Source organism: Aulonocara stuartgranti (assembly GCF_965226115.1).
Source record: "Aulonocara stuartgranti genome assembly, chromosome: 4".
NCBI lineage: Eukaryota > Metazoa > Chordata > Actinopteri > Cichliformes > Cichlidae > Aulonocara > Aulonocara stuartgranti.
This window is the reverse complement of record NC_138942.1, coordinates 26405546-26430370: the sequence shown is the minus strand read 5'-3', so window position 1 is coordinate 26430370 and position 24825 is coordinate 26405546. Positions and strand designations below refer to the sequence as shown.

The 24825-nt window shown below is 40.8% G+C and overlaps 1 protein-coding gene across 6 annotated transcripts in view; it reads right to left on the bottom strand.

The window, feature by feature from the left end:
• The window catches only part of mei1 (meiotic double-stranded break formation protein 1), a 90148-nt gene that overhangs the window by 22186 nt on the left and 43137 nt on the right, over positions 1 to 24825 (bottom strand). For 5 of the 6 annotated variants that reach the window (XM_082531817.1, XM_082531813.1, XM_082531815.1 and 2 more), the window contains 16 exons: positions 24094 to 24208; positions 23293 to 23412; positions 22039 to 22138; positions 17911 to 18045; positions 17351 to 17465; positions 16761 to 16852; positions 16309 to 16456; positions 15791 to 15902; positions 11657 to 11717; positions 10891 to 10988; positions 8884 to 8931; positions 8120 to 8276; positions 6935 to 7082; positions 5869 to 6051; positions 5521 to 5643; positions 4777 to 4966 (listed from right to left, as the gene is read on the bottom strand). In XM_082531817.1, coding sequence (XP_082387943.1) covers positions 4777 to 4966; positions 5521 to 5643; positions 5869 to 6051; positions 6935 to 7082; positions 8120 to 8276; positions 8884 to 8931; positions 10891 to 10988; positions 11657 to 11717; positions 15791 to 15902; positions 16309 to 16456; positions 16761 to 16852; positions 17351 to 17465; positions 17911 to 18045; positions 22039 to 22138; positions 23293 to 23412; positions 24094 to 24208 — 1945 coding nt within the window. The remainder of the gene's footprint in view (positions 1 to 4776; positions 4967 to 5520; positions 5644 to 5868; positions 6052 to 6934; positions 7083 to 8119; positions 8277 to 8883; positions 8932 to 10890; positions 10989 to 11656; positions 11718 to 15790; positions 15903 to 16308; positions 16457 to 16760; positions 16853 to 17350; positions 17466 to 17910; positions 18046 to 22038; positions 22139 to 23292; positions 23413 to 24093; positions 24209 to 24825) is intronic. The other variant, XM_082531814.1, reaches the window with a different exon arrangement.

The window sequence follows — 24825 nt, the reverse complement described above, 5'->3', positions numbered from 1 at the left end:
GAGTTAAGGTGGCTCCCACCCAGAGTGCACAAACTGATGGGTGGCATCATGATGGCTACGTCCATCTACTAAATACAGTCTATGAGCAAAACAAGTGAAGTGAAATTGTCTGACCTAATCTGACTGTGTCCAGTTACACCCCAGTTTATGGTATCTCACCTTCCACTGCCTGGTCGAGGAATTCATTTTACGAGGTTTTTTCCTTCCAGCATTAATCAGAGGCGACGGAGACTTTTTCTTGCCATTTTAATCCAATTCAAAACCAACCATATTTTAGGAGGCTTTGTTATTCCAGTTCACTTAAAATGAGATTTATATGGCAGGTTGGTTATAAGAAATAGCACTGCACTTAAACTGAGCACTGTGTCCAGCTGCTGTTAAGTCATATTTTAGGATATACCAAGCCTCATTCGACTGCCACAAATTTTTCTTTAATTTAAATAAATTCAAGTCAATATAATCTTTGTGCCCATGTTTGCTCTGCAATAAATGTTCTTATCTGAACAGCTGTGCTTTTCTGCAAATGTACTAATTTGAAAAAGAAGAAAAAACACAATTATCATTAAACAGCTCTTCTGCTATCTCTGAATGTCACTATAACAATCGTTTAAAGCAGAAAGAAAATGCTGCCAGAGAAAATGGACTCGCAAACGTAAATCAATCATATTTGAGAATAATTAGCCTAAGTGCTTTCCATTATATCGCACAAGACATTGTGCCAAACGCTCCAATTAATCCGTGTACATTACTTAATAGATGTTTTATTATGGTATATGCCAACTGTTATTTTTAACCCCCAGTAAAACATCTTGGCACGCTCACGTCACGGTTATGGAGCAAAAGATGAATTGATTGTGAAAGTTGTTTTTCTTTAAACAAAATACAAATGCATTTTTAATATATTACTATTCTACTAGGTTCCATTAGTTTTTGATTATTTATGCCAGAAGAACTAACAACATCTGCAAACACGAAGACGCATAAACTTGCTAAATTTCCCTAATTTAATTCAATTAAATTTGGTATCCTAGATACAGAAAAGCTCACCAATCAACAGCATGTAATCCTTCTTCGTTTGAGCTATGGTGAAAAGCCTGAGTAATAAACTGTGTTAATAACTGTGGAGAGACAATAAATCAAAAATAGCTCTTTTTAAATGAAAATCTTTTTTCTTTTCAAGTCAAAATGATGAGAAGGGCATCTCAAACCAAACAGCTCAGGTGTGGCTGCTGCTGCTTCACTTGGATAAATCTTCCAGTGTCTGCTGTGTGGGGAGAAAAAAAACCCGACATGCGTTTGATCCCACTGTGTGGGAGCCCACTACCTCACCCTGCAGGTGGATGTGTTCCTGTGTACTGTGTGGATGAGCTTGTGCTGAGTGGGTTTGAAACAGCTGAAACTTTTATTTGCTACAAAATGTTTTCATTTGGATGACTAAGAAAGACGAACAAAACAGTGTCCCACATGGTGAAACTCAAACTCTGGGGGCCGAGCTGCAACGTTTACCTCTATACATCGACTGTAATTAACCGTATCCGTGACTTAATGAGACATAAGTGAGCATGAAGCCAAATCAGCTGGCATTAATGTCGATGCGCAACGCTGAGTGGTGAATTCATTCATTCAGAATGGTGAATCACTTTATGTGTGAGAAAATTAATCTATTAGTATAGTGCTGTGTTTTGTAACCACAGAGTCATAATTATTAACACAGTTATTAAGGCATTAGCGCTCATCCCTAAATTCGGGATCAAGGTTTAAAAAACAGAGCTGAGGACACATTTTCGGTGGAAGTACACACAGAGTCTGAAAGTTGTCTGAGAGGTCACGTTGTAAAGTGAAAATTAATTTATCAATATACTTTGAGTTTAAAAAAAAGACAGTAATGTGCAAAAGTCTTGATCCACCCCTCATTTCTAAATAAGTACATATATTAGAAATTATACTTATCTATCACAAATCTATCACATGGTACTTAAAAACCTCTACTTTCTTTATATTTTGCCATTTTTGGAAAAAAGGAAATAGACACAGGAATTTATTGAAACGTGCAAACATACATGGAAATACAGAATATAATAAAGTCTATATTTGGCATGAGCACCTTTATTCTTTGACACAGTCTGGACTCTCTTAGGCAGCTTTCTTGTCATTTCTTTAAGCAGTCTTCAGGAATAGTTGCTTCTTTGGATGTTGGCTGCCTTTTGTTCTGCTCTCTGCTTCAATAATGTTGCGGTCTGGGCTCTGGGAAGGAAAATCCATAACTGATAGTGTTCCACTGTGTGGTTTTTATCCTATCCAGGTATGCTTTTACTGCATTGGCAGTACGTTTGGGATCATTTATTATCGCTGAAAAACGAAGCTGTTGCCAATCAGATGCTTTCCAGATGGTACTGCACTATTCTGCATTCATAATTCTATAAATCTTGACCAGATCACCAGCAACACTGTATGAAATGCAGCCCCAAATCACGTCCGAGCCTCCACCCTGTTTTACAGATGGCTGTAGACACTCACCATTGCACCTCTCTTGTAACTGCTGTACAGACGGATGATGATTTGTACCATAAATTTTACTTTGGATTCATCACTACATCAGACCAGTCGCCACTGATTTTCAGTCCAGTTCTTGTGTACATGGGCATATCTCAGCTTTTGTGCCTGTTTACCTTCACTATGAATAGCTTCTTGATGGCCACCAGGCTCAGGATTTGTTAGCTGTTCGTCAGACAAGATTAAACACTAGCGAGGACAGAGCCTTTCAGTCTGTGGCACCAAGGCTTTAGAACAGTCTCCCACTAAACTACATTTAGCCGATTCTGTGGACTCTTTTCAGAACCTTTTCTATTCAACAAGGCTGTTTAGATTCTTATTGCTATAACAGATTTTCTTAAAATTACCTATTTCTTAAAATTTACCTTTATTTTATTTTGTGCCTTAACTTCATTTTATATTAGCTCTGTTAGATGAATCATCTGAAGGATCAGATAAATCTCTCAGGTGCTCTGCCAGGACTTTTCCTCTTTCTAAAGGACATGCGTTTCAGATACTGCTTACCAACTGCAGATAGTTTTTTAGGTCTGCCACTTCTTCCTTTCCTCCATTTGTCCATTTTCCTCATTTTTCTCAAGGACACACTGCACACTATGCTGAGATATTGTTAGGGTCTGGGCAGGCTGTTTTCCCCTCTGTTTTCTCCTTCTGTCTCTCTTTGTTCTCTCAGACAGAGAGGTGGGCTTTACCTGTGTCTCCACCCACAGGCGAAGCCGCCACTCACGCACTTGCGCCCATTGCCTCATTACGGTATGTAAGGACCGGCTGAGGCAGTTGTTCTCTCAAAATTGGATCTTCCAGTTTAGTTTTTGCTGTTGTGTTTTCTGCTCAGTAATTTTCTGAGTTCGTTGTTCGTTTCCTGGTGAAGCTACTTGTGCTCTCTTGAGGAGTCTAAAGATCACAGCTGGCCATTTTCCTCTTCCACTCTAAGAGTCAGTCAGCCCCTACCTGCCCACTCTCCATTAAGCTTTCTTCGCCTACCCTGGATTTCAGTCTGCCCACCTGCTACTCCTCCACGACTCAAACACAGAATCTAACAAGTGAGATCTCAGAGTTGAATAATCCTTGCACATCTCTATTGCTGCTACCTTCACTAACTACCAGTCTCCCTCTCTGCAGACCCTCTCTGGGCTCATCTGACAGAAACACTAGCTGCCTAATTGCTCATCTGCCTGTTGTTAACTTAATTCAGTCTCTAAATAAACCTTATAAGCCTTTTATTGTTGGTCTACATCTGCTCCCAGTGTCTAGTAATTGCAATACCATACCAGATACACTAAGTTTTTAGCTAGCAGCTCTTTGGTAATCAACTTGGTGGCAGAAAAACACTATTTTACGCTAACTGTGTTAGCTTTGGCATTTTTCATAGTCAACTAAAGAAATGCAAACACTGTGGCTTTATAGCAGGCTTCTAATAATGAAGTGCCAAAAGATGCAACTGAGAAGTGGCTCTTTGCTAGGTTGTCTGTTATGTATAGACAGACCACTGGTTCATCCCTTGAGTTACAGTAGGTACTTTTTTCTGCTTGAATGATGAATGACAAACAAACAAGCATCCCTGAAAATGTTCAGGTAGTCTGACTCGTCGGCAGCAAGAAAGCAAGAAAGACAGCAAGAAATGAGGAGTGGTTTGAGACTTTTGCACAGCACACTACACGCTGACTGTTTGTGTACATACACCTTTAAATATGTATTAATAAAATAATGAATGTCTCTGCACACAGATACAATCAGCTGTTCCAACAGACAGGACACCGTTCACAGCAGAGCCTACTTAAAAGCTGTTGTGCTATAAAAACAATTGGAGTCACACATATTATGCTAAATGCTTTCCCTGATTGAGGCACATTAACTTTAAATGAAAGACTCCATTACTGCTTCATCGCTGCACGGCGAGTGCGCGAAGCTGCCGCCAGAGGTTTTATGCTGTGCGGTTTATCTCTGTATTTCCCAGAGAGAGCTCGCAGAAGTTTGAATTAAAACTGCTCTCTCAATTTTTTTAATCAGCTCTCCATGAAGCTGATAAAAATGTTACCTGGTACATTTTGGGGGAAGAAAGAAAAAGAAAAAAATTAAAGTGAATTTTGTTTCATCTTTTCTATTCTGGTGCATCTATTCTCATTAATTTAAATACAATAGAGCCACAGTTACGCTGATTCCTGTACAGATTATTTTGCTTTGAAGATGCTAGAGGTGTTACAATATAAGCTCTGTGTTTCTTACCCTGTGCAGCGTATTCCTGTTCAAACCCATGGTCTGTGTTCACCACACTGACCCGCTGCAGGGCCTGGAGCAAGGCTGGTCTTAGCTTTGTACACAGGTTTATGTTGTAGCCTCTTTGACCTCCCAGAAGAACTTCTAGTACACCCAACACTCGCTCAGCTAGAGGAGCCTCTCTGGTGCAAACCATGTCCTGTGGTCAATTAAAAAAGTCACAACAAAGAAGGCACATCCATTTAGAATATCTCTTGGTAACAGTATTATCCCAAAGCAGTAAAGCGAATCAGTTGAATGAAGACAATTGTAGCCTAAAGAGGAATTACATATGGCACCATGGCTCTTTCTGGGACCTCCCCACCCTTTCATGTGCATACATGAGAGCAGCAGCGAGACCCCGATACAGAACAGAGCAGACATCGGTGACTACAAATATGAAACTGATTAAGTCAGGCACAGCATGAAAAGGAGGATCTGTGGTGGAGGTGACTGGTACAGTGGCTTGTGTGGGCAGCAACTGTGGGCAGGTTAAAGAAGTTTAACCAGCATGTCCTATATGAGATCTGCAAGCTGGATATTTAGGAGGGTATGACGTGGGGCTGGCACGGAGAATTTACTCCATGCTCGATTCAAATTTTTATTCCAAACAGCTCCCTTTACAATGCAGCATTCAGCTGCATAAAAATGTGTTCATTTGAATATAGCAAAGTCATTAACTCTGAACTCTTATTCAAGGTCTCTGGCTCTCACCAGGAGGGTCAGTATGACAGCTGGGTACTTCTCCATCACAGACAGCAGCTCCATGGTTTCTGTGTCTGTCTTCTGATCCGACCTCTCATCAGCACGGCTTTCTTTCTCCTCCTGTGTGTCTGCCTGTAAGACCAGATGAAACCCAGCCACCTTTTCATCAACTCTGACTTACCAGAGTTGAAGGGAATTCAGGAAAACACACCCCAATGTGTCTCTAAGACTTGCTCTGTCAGAGTGAAACTAATTAGTGAAAGTTGCCAGAGTGAAACAAGCAAATTGAGTTCAGTAAAATCACTGAATTATTCAGAAATACTTGCTGGGATACAGTTTAAGCAGATGTCTCATTACCGGGGTAGGCCCTGTGTTTGTGTCCTGTTCCTTGGTCAACCACAGCTCCAAGACCAGGGCGGCAAATTTCTCTGCCAGCTCTGGGTATCGACACATGAAGTGGATCAGCGCAGGATGGTGAAAGTAGAGTGAAGAGAAGCTTTGGCAGGAGGAGAGTGCCTTGCTGATGCAATTCAAAGAAGCCTTGAATAACATGGTGAAGAAAGATTGATGAAGTCAAAGTACTCTCTTTGAGTTGAGTGTACACATCCAAGTTAAAAACTTGCAATTTTGAAAATAATTTTCTTCACAATCCGGAGGAGGATCTCTTTTGAAACCCTACTGAGGCAGAGCCCTTAGACAGAGGAGCAACTCTTCTGTAATCTATTTTTATTCACAGTCAATGTAAGGTATATAATATTGAGTAGTCTCAGAGAGGCCGCGTAATACTCTGTGAAATAAAGAAGGGCGCATTTTTCATGTTTTTTTCTTCTGTGATGCTCAACTATAGTTAAAATTCTTTGCTGGTGAATTCTCTACAGCACAATATAGATTTTGTATCAAGAGATGAACATGAGCAGTCAAGCTCTGACTCTAAGTATTTCTAAGCCTGTTAAAAAATGGTTTCCATATTCAATCATGAAAAAAAAAAAAAAAAGAAGCATCGGCTCCGTACGCGCCACTCTTTCGTCTGTGGACGGGGAAAAAAAAAACTGAACACGTTCAAAATGATGAGATCCTGACACATTAATATGGCATTGCTTGTCAGTACACCTATCTCAACCTTCAATCTGTTTCATATTGTTAGACTGATTTACTGAACACAAAATTTAAAAAAAAAAATTTCTCAAACCGAGGCAGACGTGTCTTCGCTGTCAGCGTGTTTTGGCATTAAAAGTGATAAAGGTTAAAAAAAGGAAAAGAAAAGTTAAAAATACTGGAGCCTTAAGGCACCATAATAGCAGAGAAGCCTGAAATCTAGGTAAAGTTTAAACTTTACTTCCACGGTGACGCTGTACCGTAAGTAGTGACTGCTTTGAAAGTTTTCAAAGTTACTGTGTGTGTTTTGATTTTGGCTCAGAGTTACCCCATCGAGTGAGGGGCTCTTGTCCTGTGTGAGTGCCAGCAGGTAGAGGGCAGAGCGGAGCACAGAGTGAGGCGGGACACAGCCCTGCTCCTGCACAGAGCGCAACAGCCACACAACATTGGAGAAGACTATCTGGTCAGGGAGGAGCCTGGATTACACACACACACACACACACACACACACACACACACACACACACACACACACACACAAACAAACACACACATATTAACGGCATTAATTGCAGTATTCAAAGTTCACATAAAGACAAAGTGCCCCCAGGGACACGCTGACGAAAGAAACTCGATATCTCTCAACACAAACGCACTAAAACATGCAAAAGATCAACACACACATTCAGAGATCCTATCCCTGAGTATACAAACAACACGCACCCTCAGCCCTCCCACGCTATGTAAATCTCTGGCCACATCTCTCATAATCTTGATGAGACCGCGCAGTGGCAGGGAGAGGCTTTCATCGCCTTCCCAGGAGGTTAATGCATAGCCGAGGATTCGCAGAAAGAAAAATTAAACTTTCCAAGAAGCCGACACGCTGTTTTTCTCAGGTTATAAAAAATGCATTTGAGACCACCCTCGACGGGCCACGGCAGAAGAACAAGGAGAGAGCTGCAATGACGTGTGAAACCAGACGAATTTATATTCATACAAGTCTGATATATTCGATATAGCATGACTGCATTCATCATCTTGAGATTTTGGTTATGTAAACACAGTAATATAGCTCAAATGTTGCCTTTTCTGCTCTCAAAGTATGGACTACAGCATAGCTAAACAAGGCTTTGAGAGTGCGAGATGTTTGGTCATATCCACATGAACCAAAATTTTCCAAAACTACTTTAATTGCAAAAATGTACAATTCTTTCCAAATAGTCGGAGAAATGTAATATTCAATAAGGTCCATGTCAATATACGATAGAGACAAATGTTTACTCTTCACAAGTGCTTAGATACATAAGAAAAATGATGCTGATGCTAAAATATGCATCGGTTATTTTTATTTCCACAAAATAAATAAATAAAATAACAGCTTATATCACAAGGTTGCTGGGCACTTAAATTGAACAAACTGTTTGTGATGTTCAACACTGAAGTACATAATAATTTATCCCAAGAGTGCTTGTATATATCTAAATATATCCCTGCTCCTTGTGTGCGTTATTACCTGTCTCCTTGCTGCAGGGCGAGGTACAGCATTATCACCAGGCAGTATTTCGGAGCCTGTGGTCCTTGATATTCACACAGCACAGAGGGCCACTCTGACAGGCGATAACACAAAGAGGGAAGGTTGTGCAGCAGTAGATTTTCAACCTCCTTCAGATCTGAGGGACAAGCAAGGTGATGAAACAGAAAGGAGAAATGCAATCAATGCTAGAAATGGGAAGAGGAGAAGGTTTGCGATAGAGAGCGAGAAAGCAACAAGAGAAGGTGGAGAGAATGAGAGGAAATGAATGAAGGTGAGAGGTGGTGAAAATAAAACAGAACACAGCAGAAGAGGCCCTGAGGCCAATTTTCCAAACAGGTATTACTCACTAATTTTTTTATTATTATTTTTAAACAACTGAAGGCATGCCAAAGCTGATGTTTATGAAAAAACACTCTTTTACAGGCAAAAACGAGTGAGGCTTGACTGATATCCAAACAAATCCAACTACAACGCCAAAATTCATCATTAAGCAAACATGGAAAAGCTTTAATTAATGTCTTATAATATTATCTGAAAAAACACATTCTGTTGCATAATGTAGAAAAATTAGGATGGATTAAAAAGCCGATAGAATGATGGGTGTGAAATGAAAGGGAGCATAAGAGGGAACATGAAAACGTAAAACATGAAAAAAGGAGTCAGATGAAGATGAAAGACAGAAGGGCTCAAGCAGGAAAGCAGTGTTAGAGAAAGGAGAAGAACGGCACAGGCAAGGCACAGACCCTGATCCATGACTACACAGTGGATATACAGTAAAGCTCCAACAGCATCTGCGGGAAGTGCAACAAAGAAAATAAAGAATGAAATGAGGAAAAAAAAACAAAAAGCACAGGAAAAGCAGAGAGAGAGAGAGAGAGAGGGTGGCAACAGTGAGCTCTATGGTCTGGAGGGTAACTGTAAGTAAGAAAATATACTGTTTACAAAACAGAGGAAAGTAAGAAGGGCTCCAGTTACCAATGCAGCCATCGCCTCCAGGGAAAGAGTCAAAGAGTGAGGAGTGAAGAAGAATAGGGGGTTGTACTGAGTTTAAGAGGGAGGACTGGGACAGAGAGAAATACAGCAAAGGGTAGACAGATGAAGAAGATGAGAAAGGGGACAACAGATGGGAAAGAAAAAAGAAATAGACCCACACAGCAGGCAGCAGTGACACACTGCCTCCTGTTCAGGTCCTAAAGAACAGAAAAGTAATCCGAGACGAGAGGACAAGAGCCTTTTCTTAAACATTCACATGAGATTAGCAGATATCTTAAAAGCACAATCCCGATGACACGCTGTGATGTATCACAGGAGTAATCAGTAATATAAAATCTTAAAAGCACTAATGAGACTGTACACAAAGCAGGACATGACAGACAGGGAAAAAAATCTGCTAAAAACCTGAAAAACAGGAGTTTTTGAACAAGAAAAACATACACTGTAAAATGTGATAGGAAAATTTCAAGATGAGAGGGAAGAAAAATGAGGGAAAGCAAGAGGCTGAAAATGAAATGGAACCTGATAAGGATGATAAAAGGGAGGAAGATGGTGACAGGCAGGAAAAGAAACAAACAGGACTCTCGCTCTGCCAAACTCATTATTCACCATCACACACACACACACACACACACACACACACACACACACACACACACACACACACACACACACACACACACACACGCGCTTACTTACTCGTACAACTCTTACATCTCATTACCTCAAAGAAATATTTTACTCCACTCTGGTGTCAGTGTCACACAGACACATCTGCGGGGGACAGCTGCAGTTACCAATGAGCTGCTTTCCTTTGCTCTTTATTTTAGTGGATGCTGCAGTGATGTGAAATAAGGAAGTGTATGGAGTTTGTGCATTTGCTTCCGTGTAATGGAATTAAAAGCAACCAGCACTTGGAACTGGAAATGTTACCTGTGCGGACCTATGTGTCATAAAGCGCGCTGACATTTAAAAGCCTTGGCCTGAGCTTTCTCACATAGGAAATACAATTCAAAGCCAGTTAACACAATCACCGTGTTTATAGTCCGCACACCTGGTTCCCTTCCTTTCATCCTTAACAGAAACCGGAGCTCTTGTTAGTCAACGTGCAAACACTTTCTTTGTTTTTTTCTTAAGCTTGCCTGTTGACTGTCAGACCCTCCTTAAGAACAGAGTTAACTTAACTCAAAAGAACAGGTGAGTCAGATGGAAATGAGACTCTCGCTCGAGTTTTTGATGTTTAAAGTCAACATAAAGACGAAAGAGAGAGAGCGTGAGCCTGAGTGGGCGAGGAAGCAGGCATGTGACAAAGAAAAACTAAAGCAAAACTGCAAAAGAACCTTATTTACTTTTAAAATCCAGCATCATTTTGTCAGTTCATGGCAGCGGTTCTGGGTAAAAAAAATGTATAATGAAGGATTTGATGAAGAAGCACCTGCTGAATGTAACATGAAGTCAGTTTGATTTAGTTTGCCGAGTATGAACTATACCTACATGTATCACGTTAATACAGACAGGCGGTAAATATTTGATTAAGCTGTGAATGGGGAAAAAACAGTTGAAAACCTCAGCTACAGCTAAGACGTGCTTTGGTGACACACTGACCTAGCCTATTCGGATAAACTGCAATGACAGTTCAATATTTCTCAGAAAACTGGCAGCATGACATCACTGCTCAGAGGCTGAGAGCAACAACAGGGTTTTTACCCTGACTGCATGTCTCCGTGTGTGGTGCAAACGTGCATGTATTTGCATACCGTGCTGGTGGGAGCCAGAAGGAAGGTCTGACTGGGAGAGAAGACACATACTGAGTTTTTGTAGAAAACCACAGCAAGATGAATTCAGATTTGGGTTCCTGAAAGAGGGAAAAGGCGCTTGAACACACACAAACAAACACACCGAAGGAAAAAAAGATTTAAAAAAAAGAGAGAATGAGGGCACCAGAGACAAACAGTGAACAATTACCGCTCAATGCGCGGTCAATACAGCTAAGAGCTAACTGTAAAACCGAGGACAGGATGTGCTTTGACAAACTTCTCTCAAAGATGAAATGCACAGTGTTTAGTTTCATTACAGCTCAGAGCACGGGGGGTGGGCTTAAGCCTATCAAGTAAACCACATATATGACCACACTAGTATATGAACACAAAAAAAGGCACACTCTAACACGAAGACCCACAAAAGCGCATATTCTTACATGTGAAAAACAAAGCACACACAATGCAAAAGCACACTGTGGACTTTGAAGTAGTAGATCCATCGCTTAGAGACAGACACACTGCTGAGAAGACTGGCTTATTGGAAAAAAAGTAGAGTGACTCAAAAATGACAGATGCCTCGGTCGGTGTTATCTGCCTCATTGCTAAATGTGCTTCGACAGAGAATGATAATAGCAGCTCGGCTCACAGAGCCACCGCGGCTGGATACACACAGTGTAGAGAAACACGCGTGCGCCGCTGCAGTTTTAATTGTCGTGTGTGTCTCTGTGTGTGTGTGTCCTCAGGTTATCCTCTTACAATGTACCTGTTTCCTGCACAGAGGAGGCCTTTGTGTTCCACAGCCAGTCTGTAGAAACCAGAGGACGCTGGAGGGAAGAAGAGGTGAAGAGCAGAATAAATAAACTACTACACAGTGAGAAATGAGGAAGAAGATGAGGATGATAGCAAAAACACCATTTATATAATGCAAACACTGAGGTACATCAAAGCCACTAACAAAAAATGTGACAGTTAGTGTAAACACACACAAAAAAAACCATTCAGCCTAATTCTAAGGAAAACACCGACCCAAAGCTCAGTGTGGTAATGACGAGTTTAGCAATGAATTTAAATGACGAGAAAGAGGAAGAGCAAGAGTAATAGAAGCTCTTTTTTATTTCTAGGCTGTCAAAATTTTCTTCATCTCATCTCATGTGTCACATTTAAAGTCATGTCACCTTACTGCCATGTCCACCCTATCAGAGTAGTAGTATAGCTGATTAGGATCAACTAGGTGAGACTTACCAGTTGTTGTTGGTAATACATCTCAGATTCTACAGGCCTCTGTTACCATCTTAAATGTTACAGTTTATTACAGAACAATTAGAAAAAGACTGAACAAGTATGACTTGTTTGGAAAGGTTTTGCAAACGTTGATCTGAACAAAGAACAAGACTTCAGCTACAATGACAACACCTCATACCAACACTATCAAGCACAGTTTAAGGGTGATCATTTGGGTTTGTTTGTAATCATGGGACCATTGAGTCGACCATCAGCTTCTCTGTATACCAAATTAGTCTAGATTCAAAATCTGAAGTTCTCTGTCTGTCGGGCTGACATCTAAAGTTTGGCCAAAAGTGAGTCACACAACAGGACAATGATCCCACGCACAGCAGAGTCTGCAGCAGAATGTCAAATCCAGACCTCAATCAGAGTGAAATCCTGCGGTTGGAAGGGAGCTGCGCATAAACAAATGCCCACAAACCTGCATGAACTGAAGCAATGGTCTAAAGAAGAGTGAACCACACTGATGCGAGACACTGATAACGTCACAGAAAAACATTTCTTCAAGATATTGCTGCAAAATGTGGTTCTACAAGCTTCTGAATCACAGGGTGGTTTTTCACAGGACTGCAGGGAGTCCTGACAAAAAAAGGTTTCTTTTAGGTGTAATGTGTGACTGACAGGTTATAACTTGTCATTTTCCAACATGCAGGATTACTGTTTTAAAGCGACATTTTTTCCCCACTCGCACACAATTTTCTCTCAGCCCTGCCTCAGTAGTTTTCAGTGCCTAAATGTAACTAGTGACAGTGAGTAAAAATGAAGGGAATCAGTGATTTAAAAAAGCAAAACAAAGTGAAAAACACATTCAGCTTTCTAACACAGATGCTGCAGGTCTCACACTAGCGAGCCACGGAGACCTCATGTTTAGACACAAGCTGGCTCTAAAAAAATGCATTTTATGAAACACCGGGATGAAAAAGTGCTGGTAAAACACAGGTGCCATCAGTTCATGATGCCCAAACCTTTGCATTTTTTTTATCTTAAATTAGTTTCCAAGCAACACAAAATAACTTTTAAATTTAATTTAATGAATCACTGAAGACTTATGACAAATTTGCCTTCAGTAAAGGAAAAAAAGGCTATACTGTAAAGCTGTATTTAATATCTTGACCGTTGCAGTGCTTCAGTGAGAGAAAGCACCTCAGACTTATTAGAGAGATGTTTTAATCCCATAAGGGAACTAAATTGCTTTCTTCTTTGTCCATGTGGACCTATGCCACATCTGCAGGAAACTGCTCTGCTTTGATAAGTGCTTCCAGGACAAATACCGAGCTTAGGTTTGTTTATAATGTCACCACATCGGCTTGTCTGGACGCCAGAGGCAACAAGTTCTCTGTCAATTACTGAGTCTCATCGTGCTGACAGCCAATTTTTAAGAGCCTGCATAGTTTTCCCACTACAGCGATATCAAATTTAATTAAGGCATTTAGCCTCACTTTTGATAAATGTAGAATAAAATGTTGATATTACTGTTTCTGGCATCAAACAGTGCAAAAGCCCGATTTTCATTTTGTAAACGTTATCTAACCATATCAAAGGTTCAGTGGCTCGGCGGTGAACACAATATGTTGGTGGTGATGAAATAAAATGAGCTTAATTTCTTTTTATATGATTAGCTGGGAATAAAGCTTTGTGATGAAACTGCTTCTGTTTATTTCATTTAGTAAAACAATTTAAGACTTTAAACAACATTTAAGCAAAGCGTTTAATTGGCCAAGTTGGATTAAACGAACAGGCTTGTTTGGAAATATATTTAGTTTGTATTTTGTATTCCTGTGAAGATCAGACACACGGAGACCTCGAGACTCATGGTGATGTGGGCTGGCTGTATGTTTCTAGCAATACCACCCGTGATATCTGCAGAGCCAACGATAACAAGACTCAAAGGAGCGGCTAATTTAGAAACATGAGCTGTGAGGGCTCTACAAGCCCTTTCAGCTACTGATATCATGAATCTCACTACACTGTAAATGAGTTCTATCAGCCTCCAGACAAACAAATGTGGTATTTACATTGTGGTGTAGTTAGTGCTGCCATGGTGTGAAAATTAAGTGTGCTTTCCCATTGCACTGTAAAGCCATAAACTGTATGTAAAAGATGGCAGTAGCCTCTGTAACGCCAGCCATTTTTGAAGCATCAAGCTGACGGTGATTTTTTGGAAATGATGTGGTAAGCAAAGGCTAAATCTTCTTCGTCGTACTTTTTGACTCTAATGCTGACCATTATCCACACAAAATGAACACCACTATGTATTAAAAACACTTTCCAACTAGAGCAGTCACCTCCTGCTGGTGATTAGAAAGAATGCAGGCATATCCAATATTCGCACTGGTCTCCCTTTTCAGATGTGGAAGCTTTTATATACACAGCAAGGTGAAGACATTCACATGAACTGCTCCACTGAACTTTGTGGTAAACTATTGCAGTTCCTGTTCACTTGTGTGTCAATCAAAAATCGTTTGTTTTATTGTCAAAATGTTTTGTTTACATTATCTGTTAACGTCTGTAAATTCACTTTGGCCAGGATCGAAGTGTTCATAAATCAACTGATTATCGTATTACCGGTATAATAAAGCTAAAATCTAAATGTGCAGGAAACCTGAAGTGAAAGTGATTCACCCTTTTCTGTGAACATTAAAAAAAACCACAAATCTAATATAAATTATATTATTGGCTATACTAGGAAATTTTCATTAAAGGAGCATTCTTTATAATCTTTATAATCCAGGAAAGTAGCTTTATAATTTAGAACAAGTCTTTTGGTGATCTTACAGTAGCATACATAGTAAAATATTTTATTGTGTCCGTGTCAATAACAATGTATTTTTTAAATATACCAAAGTAACTTACATTTCTCTGCTAACATCTTTATAATTTGTGAATAATCTGTCCTATATACCATTTGTTATCTATACAATAAACCATTACAAGAACAACAGTTTAGGAATAATTCTTATAGATGCTGCAACACACAACCTTGCAGCCTAGACAACATGCAGTCATCTGTTGTTTCAGACAAACTGACACATTTGACACTAGACTACTTTGATATACACAAGAGTTCATTTTTGACTCAGTGTCTGCAATGTGCTGAGGTCCTGTGGCTGCAAAACAAACCCAAATCATCACCCCTCCACCACCGTGCTTCACATTAAGTGTGAGGTGTTCGTGCTGATGTTATTTTGGTTTTTTTGTAGAGCCTGGGATGTGGCTCTTGGTTTCATTTGCAAGCTCTTGAGCGTTGCACAGTTTGACCTCGGGCAAAATTGCTCAGATATCCACTGCCGGAAAGATTGTGCCATTCATACTTGAATGTTCCAGACCAGCAAACTGGCAAAAGCTCTGCTTTTATATAGATACTTGGACTTGCTGTTGATCAGTTAATAAAGCTCAGTTGATTAGCATCAGCTGGTTGCTGCTTATAATTCAAATGGAAGCAGCTATGAGTGCACTTAGTATTTCAAAGTACTGCATAGACTCCTGTGAAAACATTCTTATTCAAGACTAAGATTTACCACAGACAAAAAAAGAATGATACCGTACATCATTCTATCATATCATTTCTTATCATGAAACACCTACTGCTGTTTTGAGTTTATTCAGAACTCACCGAGCTTATTTGCAAAGGCAGGCATGAGAGATGGAAGCAGGGTGAACTGGGAAGATAGGATAGAGTAGAAGTTCTGCAGTATGGGGGCACTGGGTGCACGCTCACACATCCTCTACACACATAGGAATTTACAGACAAAAACAAACCACAAACTGTAAACAATTTTTTCCCGTGTGATTGATTTTTTTAGCCTGAAGAGACCCAACGAAATATAACATAAAAACAATTACCAACACTACAGCAGAGGCACTGATCAATAGGCACGCGTGTCCATGTGTACGCAAAGCTAATGTAGACAGAGGCTGTGTGGCTGTGCTTATTAATATAGTCATTTAGAGGAGCCGCCAGACGGTGCATTATAATCAGCATGACCTATTTCTCAGAAAACAGCAGCCGGCAATTGATCATTTCCTCAAGTGTTTGGTTACGACTATGAAAGAGAGACACAGGGTTAAGATGAGAAGATGATTAATGTAAATCTGGGTGTACGTGTGTGTGTGATGGTTTTCAGCTCTCACTATAACAGTGGGTATCCAGACAGCGTCACAGCAGCGGAGCAGGCATTGACACAGAGACTCTAGAGAGTCCCGAGCACCGCTGTGCTTGTATGGAGCTGTAAATGTGTTCTCCTTCAAAACAGGGTCTGATGCACACTCCTCAGCCAGCCTTGAACAGATATCAAACACACACAATAACCCGCCTATAAAAAAATACACAGAGATAGATGCAAAAAATATATCTGTAAACACTCATACCAAGGATTTCATTAAGCTCTTCCATCTGCAGTTTAACAGAAAAGATGTAATTCAGTTACTTCTACGATAGTTATTGATTCAGTCCTATTTTCATCTTCTTCATTTTCACCTTTTTTCATCCATATGAGAAAATCTGACAGACATACTGTAAGAAACTCATAAAACTTTGTAAATGCGTTTATTCAGTGATGCCACTGACTTAACAACGTTCTGACCTGCAGGCAGACTGAAAACAGACCAGGGCCTGGAGCAGAAATCTTTCAGACCTCAAAGCCTGGCTGCTGGGATCTGACCTCTTCATTCTCCCCTGAAAATTAACAGAGCGAGATGTTAAAAAGGGAGTGCAGAAAAGAGAGAAGAAATGATGCAAAAGTCAGGAAATCACATCAAACAGAAAACCATCATCCTTTACAAGTACTAGTAAATAATGGAACCTCTTCATAAAAACAGACTGAAAGAGACCCCTCTGTTATACAAGAATCACCCACTCACGTGTATATCTCTGGTTGTTACTTTAATGTTTCAGCTTGAATATAAGTGCATGCAAACTTGTTGATAGTCACATTAAATACCATTGTTGCAACACTGTTCATTTTTAGCCAGGAATCAGGACTCTTTAAAAAACAGCGGTGACAGACAAAAAAAACGGCATCAAAGAGAGCTCTGTGTCAGTGTAACTTTTGAAAGCACTGATAACCACAGTGGGTGGTGGGGTGGTGGTGACCACTCACTGTAAAACCTGGCACAGATTGACAGACGAGACAGATCTCGTATTTTTCCATTTGCAGATAAAACAAAATCTCACAGAGCTTCGCAGATGAGCGGGGGAGGGCAGCGTTAGGTTGACAAATCTGTTGGTGATGGCCTCTATCAACTTGATTATTGCCTCGTACTGGACTGGTCTGGACTGGTGGTCGAGTCTGAAGAATTCAAACACAAAAGTAAACACTTGATATTATCGGGGGTGGAGTAGGTGGATGGTGCAGGGAAGAACAAGCAAGCGTTGCAGAAGGGCATTGGTGTGGATATCAAGTAGTTCTGTATGTACACCCATGTGTGACCTACACAGAAGTTAAAACAGCTCAAACGATCAATTAAGTGTGTAAGTATGTTTTTACTTTTTTGTGTCATGCTGTGTTGTTGTACATGTCTGCTACTAATGTGTTTACTGTGTGCATAAAGGTCTTAGGCAATGTATCTGTCTGTTTTGTCACTTTATCACTAATAGGTCAGAAAAAATTATACAGAGAATTTGCTTTAAAAGACTCTAAAAGGTTGCCTGTTTCCTCAGGATATAGTTGCACAACCGCCCTTTGGCAAGAAGTAACTCTTTTACATATTTGCAGCATACATGTTTGTGTATACCTGAACAAAGCAGAAGTAACGCTGGCTGCCTGTGTGGCTACCAGCAGGCAGGAAGAGGAGACTCCACCAACCAGGACCTCTGAAACTGCCACAAACCCTGCGCCACTGGGGAACAGACGCACACTTGCAGGTTGTCTGCACATGCACACAAACAGACATGTAAAGCATTACCAGGAAACCTAATAGGGTTTTGCTTGTTGAAGCAAAGAATGAAAAAGGAAGACATTTAAAAATGACACATCACAGTGGATCTGAAAGCTGCAGAGAACTGTGCTAAAAGAAATCAGGAATTTTTCACTGATAGGAAATTTTTGACATGAGAGTCAATAAGAAACCATGAAAAAGCTGACCGTCTACTTTTTCTTTTTGCCTGACCTTATCTATAATTCTTTGTCCTGCTGTGCCAATAGCAGCAGTGACTGTTTGCTGAGTCCCTGCCTCCCTCACTCACACACACACAAACTCTCCTTAAGGGCAGGCACACACAATAAACAAATAGTGCTGACCTATCGGCCTTAGAAAGATCACCAGAGTACATCTCCAAGCTGCAGCATCACAGCTGTGCACTGGCTCACTGTTGCCGCAACATTAGTTACACAGAACATCCTAAATAACACATGCATGCACACTGAAGTGTACACAAACACACAAATTGTCGTGCCACCCCTGCGTCATTTAAGCGAGGTAGCTGCGTGCAGGAGGCAGCACACTCACTTACACTTAGCAGTGAATGCACCGAGACAGCAGGCACTATATTCAAATCTAATTAAACTTCCTAACTGTGCTATTAGTTACATTATGTGCACAATGGCACAATCTGTAATCAAACTAACTTTGTATTGGGGGGCTAGAGGGTTGAAAGCAGACTTGTACCTCAGCTAGTTGCTGTCTTGAAAAGTTCAAGCCTGCAGAGCATGTGTGATAATGGTTCTTGTTAGAGCACTGTATTGATTTTTATTCGCTGTGGATGATCCAACCCAAACCCCGACCTTAATAATAACTGAGTCATGTCGGGTGATTCTATATAAAAATATAGCTTTTATAGCTTTACCATTACAATTCAATGCTTTACTCAAAGCCTTACACGTAACATTAACCTAAACCTAGTCTAAAAAAAACCTCCTCAACCTCCTAAAATGTTGGGTCTCAAACTCAAACTGTTTTTCATAAAGACAGATATACAAGTATACACCCAGACAACACACACAGACACACAGGTGCACACACACACTTTAGCTTGTTCAGCACTTTAAGAGCACCGGCCCTGCTACTTTTTACACTTCTACTCAGCGTAAAGGACAAATTTCCCCCTAAGATTATAAAATCTCTTATCCTCTGTATCTCTGCCATGTCACAGGGGAAACGTTCCATTAAAATTATGTCAACCTTGCAGAAACAAGACTCCTGTTTTTACTGGCTTGAGATATATTTTCATCTCCGAGACAGCAGACAGTTAATTCACATCTAATTAAAGTTTCCAGTCCACCGTATTTAACATGTTTTACAGGAGGTAGCGTCTCCTTGTCGGAGCAGATGGAGCTGCGCGCGATGTTCAGTAAACGAGCAAATGTGTGGTGGAGTAAAATCTTCAGCATAATTGGCTGTGGGGTTTTGGTGAAATGACATACACTATGTAAACTTTACAACCACAACTTACCGCAAACAGACAGATGTGCTGATGGTTTAATAATAATGGAATAACTTTTAAAAACGTTACAAAATACACGCATATCTAGCCACAAGGAACATTTTACAAACGTATATAAGTATTGGGTATTGAATCAGTGGTTTAACAAACATTTGAACACTATATTGCCAAAAGTATTTGCTCGTCTTCCTTCACAAACATGTGATGCAGTCCTATCATTTGCAGCTATAACAGCTTCAACTCTTCTAGGAAGTCTTTTCAACATTTATGGAAATTTTTGATTATTCTTTCAGAATTGCATTTGTGAGATTAAACAATGATGTTGGACGAGAAGCCCTGGCTCAGCTCTACTTAATCACAAAGGTGTTACATCAGGTTGAGATCAAAACTCTGTGCATGACAGTCAAGTACTTCCACACTAAACACGCTCATGTCTTTGCAGACCTTGCTTTTTACACTGGTGCACAGTCATGTTGGAACAGGAAGGGGCCATCCCCAAACTGCTCCCACAAAGTTGGGAGTATGAGGCTGTCCAAAATGTCCTGGTATGTTGAAGCATTAAGAGTTCCTTTTAATGGTACTAAGGCACCGAGCCAAACTCCTGAAAAACAACCCCACACCATAATTCCCCCTCCACCAAACTTTACACTTGGCACAATGCAGTCATATAAGTACCGTTCTCCTAACAAACCTGGTCTTGTCCATCGGATTACCAAATGGAGAAGTGCACTTCATCACTCCTTAGAACACATCTCCAGTGCTCTAGAGTCCAGTGCGTGCTTTATACCACTGCATCTGACCTTAAGCATTGCGCTGCTCAGCCATGGAAAGCCGTTCTATGAAGCTCTCTCTGCGCTGTTCTTGAGCTAATCTGAAGGCCAAGGCAAGTTAGGAGGTCTCCTGCAAATGACCTGACCCCACTCTGTGATTTTAAATGTCCTATCACTATCATCAGTGCGTTGGTGGTTCTTTGTGTCCGGGGATGGGCGTCCGGGTACACACCGGCTCACTCCTTGGCGGCCACTTATCGGGGCCTGGAGCCTGGGGCTCGCTCGGGCCGCTTCAGGGGCGGAGTGCCCCCGGTCTCTCGGCCTGGGGCTCGGTCACTCAGGCACAGCTGGCTGCTGGCGGAGCTCACGGGCGCGTCACTGCAACCCCCCCCGGCTTCTGCTCCGCGGCTGCTGAGTGACCCCTCATCGGGGACTCTCCTCAGCTCTTTCTGGGACAGTGGCGCAGCTGCCCCTCTGTTGGTCTTCCTTGGTCTCTTATGTTCTGAGGGCCTCTGGATGTCTGGAGTTTTGATTTCCTCCATACCTGCTTCATGCCCTGGAGGACGGGGGCAGTGGCTCCCCACACCCTCTAGCAAATCATTACATGAAGGAACCTTTTAAAAACAAGCGCGTCCATGCTCACAGGTGTACACACGGGTGATCACACACACAAACTACACCCTTTTTGGCTACTACTTCGAAGCGCACTGTGTGCCGTCGATCTTGCGTGCTGCACGGTAATGTTTAGTATTTGGTATTTACTGTCGTATTCCCATAAATCATTGTGATGTTGTTTATTCTATTGCTCTCGTTTTCTTCTGCTTGTTTTCTTTTTTTCTTTCTCAACAGGTGATCCAGGTGATCGATATATGCATTTTTTTTCTTCTTCTTTCTCTCTGCTTATTCTGTTGTTGTTGTTGTTTTTTTTTGGTTTTGGTTTTTTTTCTTCTTTCTTTCTTTCCACCAGTCAAGTCTGTCCCGTATTCAGCAAATGAAAATAAAATAAACAGTAAAAGGTGAATCAAATGGACCATAACGGCAAGGCTGGGATGGTCAATTTGGTAAAGTAAATCCGTTGGGCATCTTTCTTTGCCTTTAGACAATAATTCTGATAGCAAAAGGGCCAAACGGGACAGGCAAAAAAAAAAAAAAAGTCCTATCACTTCCGAGCTGTGCTGCTGTCAATCCCAATTGCTTCCCCCTTGTTATAATACCACTAACAGCTGACTGTGGATTACTTAGTAACAAGGAAGTTTCACGACTGGGCTATCATGATTTTGATTTTATACACATGAAAGTGATTGGAACACCTGAATTCAATGATTTGGATGGATGAGTGAATACTTTTGGCAATATAGTATATTAATATCATTTGGCTAATCACCAGCGTATTTTCTGAGGGAGCCATATTGTAAACTGTATAATAACATTTTAAATATTAATCTATTTACTTTGGGATCCCAGTGATTATCATTTCTTCTTCTTCAGTTGCTCCCTTATTTGCCAGGGGTTGTCGTAGCAGATGGATCTGCATATTTGATTTGCCACAGATTTGTCATGCCAATGCCCCATTTGAGGCATGCCTCCCAGAGATTTGTTTGCCCTCCTGGTGACCTTTTTGTTTTGTTTTGTTAGCCAAATGTGTTAACTACTACACTATGGAGCTAGTCAATAAATAGAGTAACTGAAGAAAATAAATATCCATCTCACCTCTCCAGTATTTCTCTAAGGAGCAGCAACCCTTGTTTTGGCACTTCCAGGTTGGTCAGCTGCAAAGACTCCTTCAGACTGCGCACCAAGGACTCCATACCTAGCTTGCAACACAAACATGCTCACTGCTTCAAAGAAATACTCGAACTCTCAAATGAGCAGACACAAAAACAACAACAAAAAAACACTCTCTAACCTTGCTCGGTGCCAAAGTTCTTAAGAGTTGTTGAGAGACTACAGCCTACAGCAAGTTCGCATATTAAAATGAGTGACATGCTCATAAATGTATCACAAAGGATGCACACACAACAGCACTCGCAGCCTTGCATGTTAAACAAACAGAGACAGCGGTACATCTTTCTAATTTACTGCTACACGGAGTCTGCTGCTGTGTTCATACTGACCTAGAGCAAGAACCTAACAGCAACAAGGAGTGGTTAGAGCAGATATCCTGTGTACTGGTAAATTAAGTCTGCATAGCAAGTGTTTCTCAAACTATTTCTCTGGGGTGGTGCTGAAGTGCTGCAATTACTGTGGGGCCTCACATGCATAATCCATTGTAATGGCTCACATCAAAGGCATACAAACACACACACACAGAGTGACACATACACATGCATGTGTCTGAACAATGCTAAGAAATGCAATATTGTGACATTTTTTCCCCAATCAGCAATTACTGCTCGCTTCTGTAACCATTTTCCTAATATTTGGCCATTTTGCCTGATTCTTGTTATATTACAAAAGCACCAGCTGTCTAGATGAAATAACCCAGAATAGAGTAGCAAATTCTATTGGTCTAAATTCAATTTTAATGCGACTGGGAGCAGATGGAGCAGATGCAGATGTCGAGAAACTTCCACTTTGGAGGGTTTATTAAAATTTCCAGTCGCTGTCAGAAAAATTACAGAGTGCAGCGTCATTCCATCTAAGCTGTCAAGGACCTGTCTTTCCATCAATTATCCAGCAGCAGCTATTTTCAGATACGTTAACCGATATACAATGAAACCCAGGGCTGAAGACAAAAAGCAGAGATGGCATCGTCGTAATTCACTCAGGAATGGTTTCTGATCTGCTGTTTCGGCTCTCTCGCCCATAGATTTAAAAGATGGATGTCGAGACAGATGCACAAAAGCTTCCATCTTACCTTGTTTATGCCATTCGCAACCGGAGCCTCTGCAGTAGTGACATATTTTGTCTTTGCATTCACACAGAGAGATACAGTGGTCGTGCTCCTACAGCCTGTGTTCTCACCGTAAACAGAGTGACACTGGGAGAAAAAGAGGGGCTCCTCAGTTAGTAGCAGCAAGCAGCTGTAGGCAGACCACAGCAGCACCTCGTTGCTACTACAGGCCAGACGGTCAAACAGAAACTCTTTAAAAACAGTGACAAAAAGACAATTTTAAAACTTTGTTTTGTTCTTTTAAACAAAGTTGAAAGAAAAAGAGAGGACAGGGAAGAATTACTACAACACTCTTCTGAAAGTAGGGCAATGTTTTCTTGCACATTAAAGAGGACCTGTTATGCTAATTCCCAGCTCCATATTTTTATTCTTGGACCCTACTAGAGAAGCTTCACATGATTTAAAGTTCAAAATAATATTTATTTAGATTATTTCATCGGGTCTTTTTGTAGCCCATTAGCACATCTTCTGTCTGAAACACGTTGGTTTTACTTCCCTCTTTCTTCTGATTGGCTCGCCCTTGAACAATAAAAGGTCTGAGCAGCAGGCGGGTGGGGCTGCTGACATTATACAGATGGATCGTTGTAACAGTACATATGGAGGTATGTAACTAGGAAAAATATAACAGGGCCATGTGAAACAGTACGGCAAAAATTATGACAATGTTAGCCAAAGCCTCATCAAAAGTAATGACAATAATAATCGCAGGCAAACAGCATAAGAAATACAAAGTGGCAGATAACATAATAACAGGAGTCTGGACAAAGAGAAGGATCCAAAGGGAACACAGAGGAAATCATTAATAGAACAATTCAAAGAAGGCATTAACTCATCGCAGCGACTGTGTTTGTGTGCCTGTGTGTGCGTGTTACCAGGTACGTCAGCGTTGATGAAGGGAGCACTGTACTGACTGGGGGAATGAACCAGAACAGATGCAATACACTTTGCACTGGTCACCTGCAAGTTCTCATCGCCACTCAGAAGCAACTGAAAGACACAATTTAGTTTTTTTTTTTTCCAATCCTTGACTTAAATAAAGATGCGTGTTAATCAAACAGTGTGCAAGACTTCCATAGTACTACAGTGTTTACACTATAAATGTTTCTTCGATTCTAACGGCTCATGATAGACTGAAGCAACAACTGGCTCCCATCTTCCATGCACTGTGTGGCATTGCAGTTTAGTGTGTTAGTTACCTCTGCCAAGAAGGTTAATCTTGGCAGCATTTGTGTGTGTGTGTGTGTGTGTGTGTGTGTGTGTGTGCATGTTTATTCTCTGAGTCTGTAAAGCTCAAAAAGTTTTGAATGAATTCTATTAAAAGTTTCTAGGGGTGTCGAGTGGGGTCATGTTAACAATCCATTCAAATTTGGCTTACATCCACCCAGGTTTTCAAGGTAAACTTAATGATTTATTGGCCGCAAACTGACAAACAGCCTTAAAACCTTATCAACATACAGAAAACACCATTTAAAGTTTTAAAGTATCGTGTCACATTTAACCTTTGACCTCTCCTTCAAGGCCAAGAGACTGATCTGAAGTTCAAAGAGATAATAATGCTATACAGATTTATTGATGTTTCTTGGTGCCATTGTCGATATACAGGG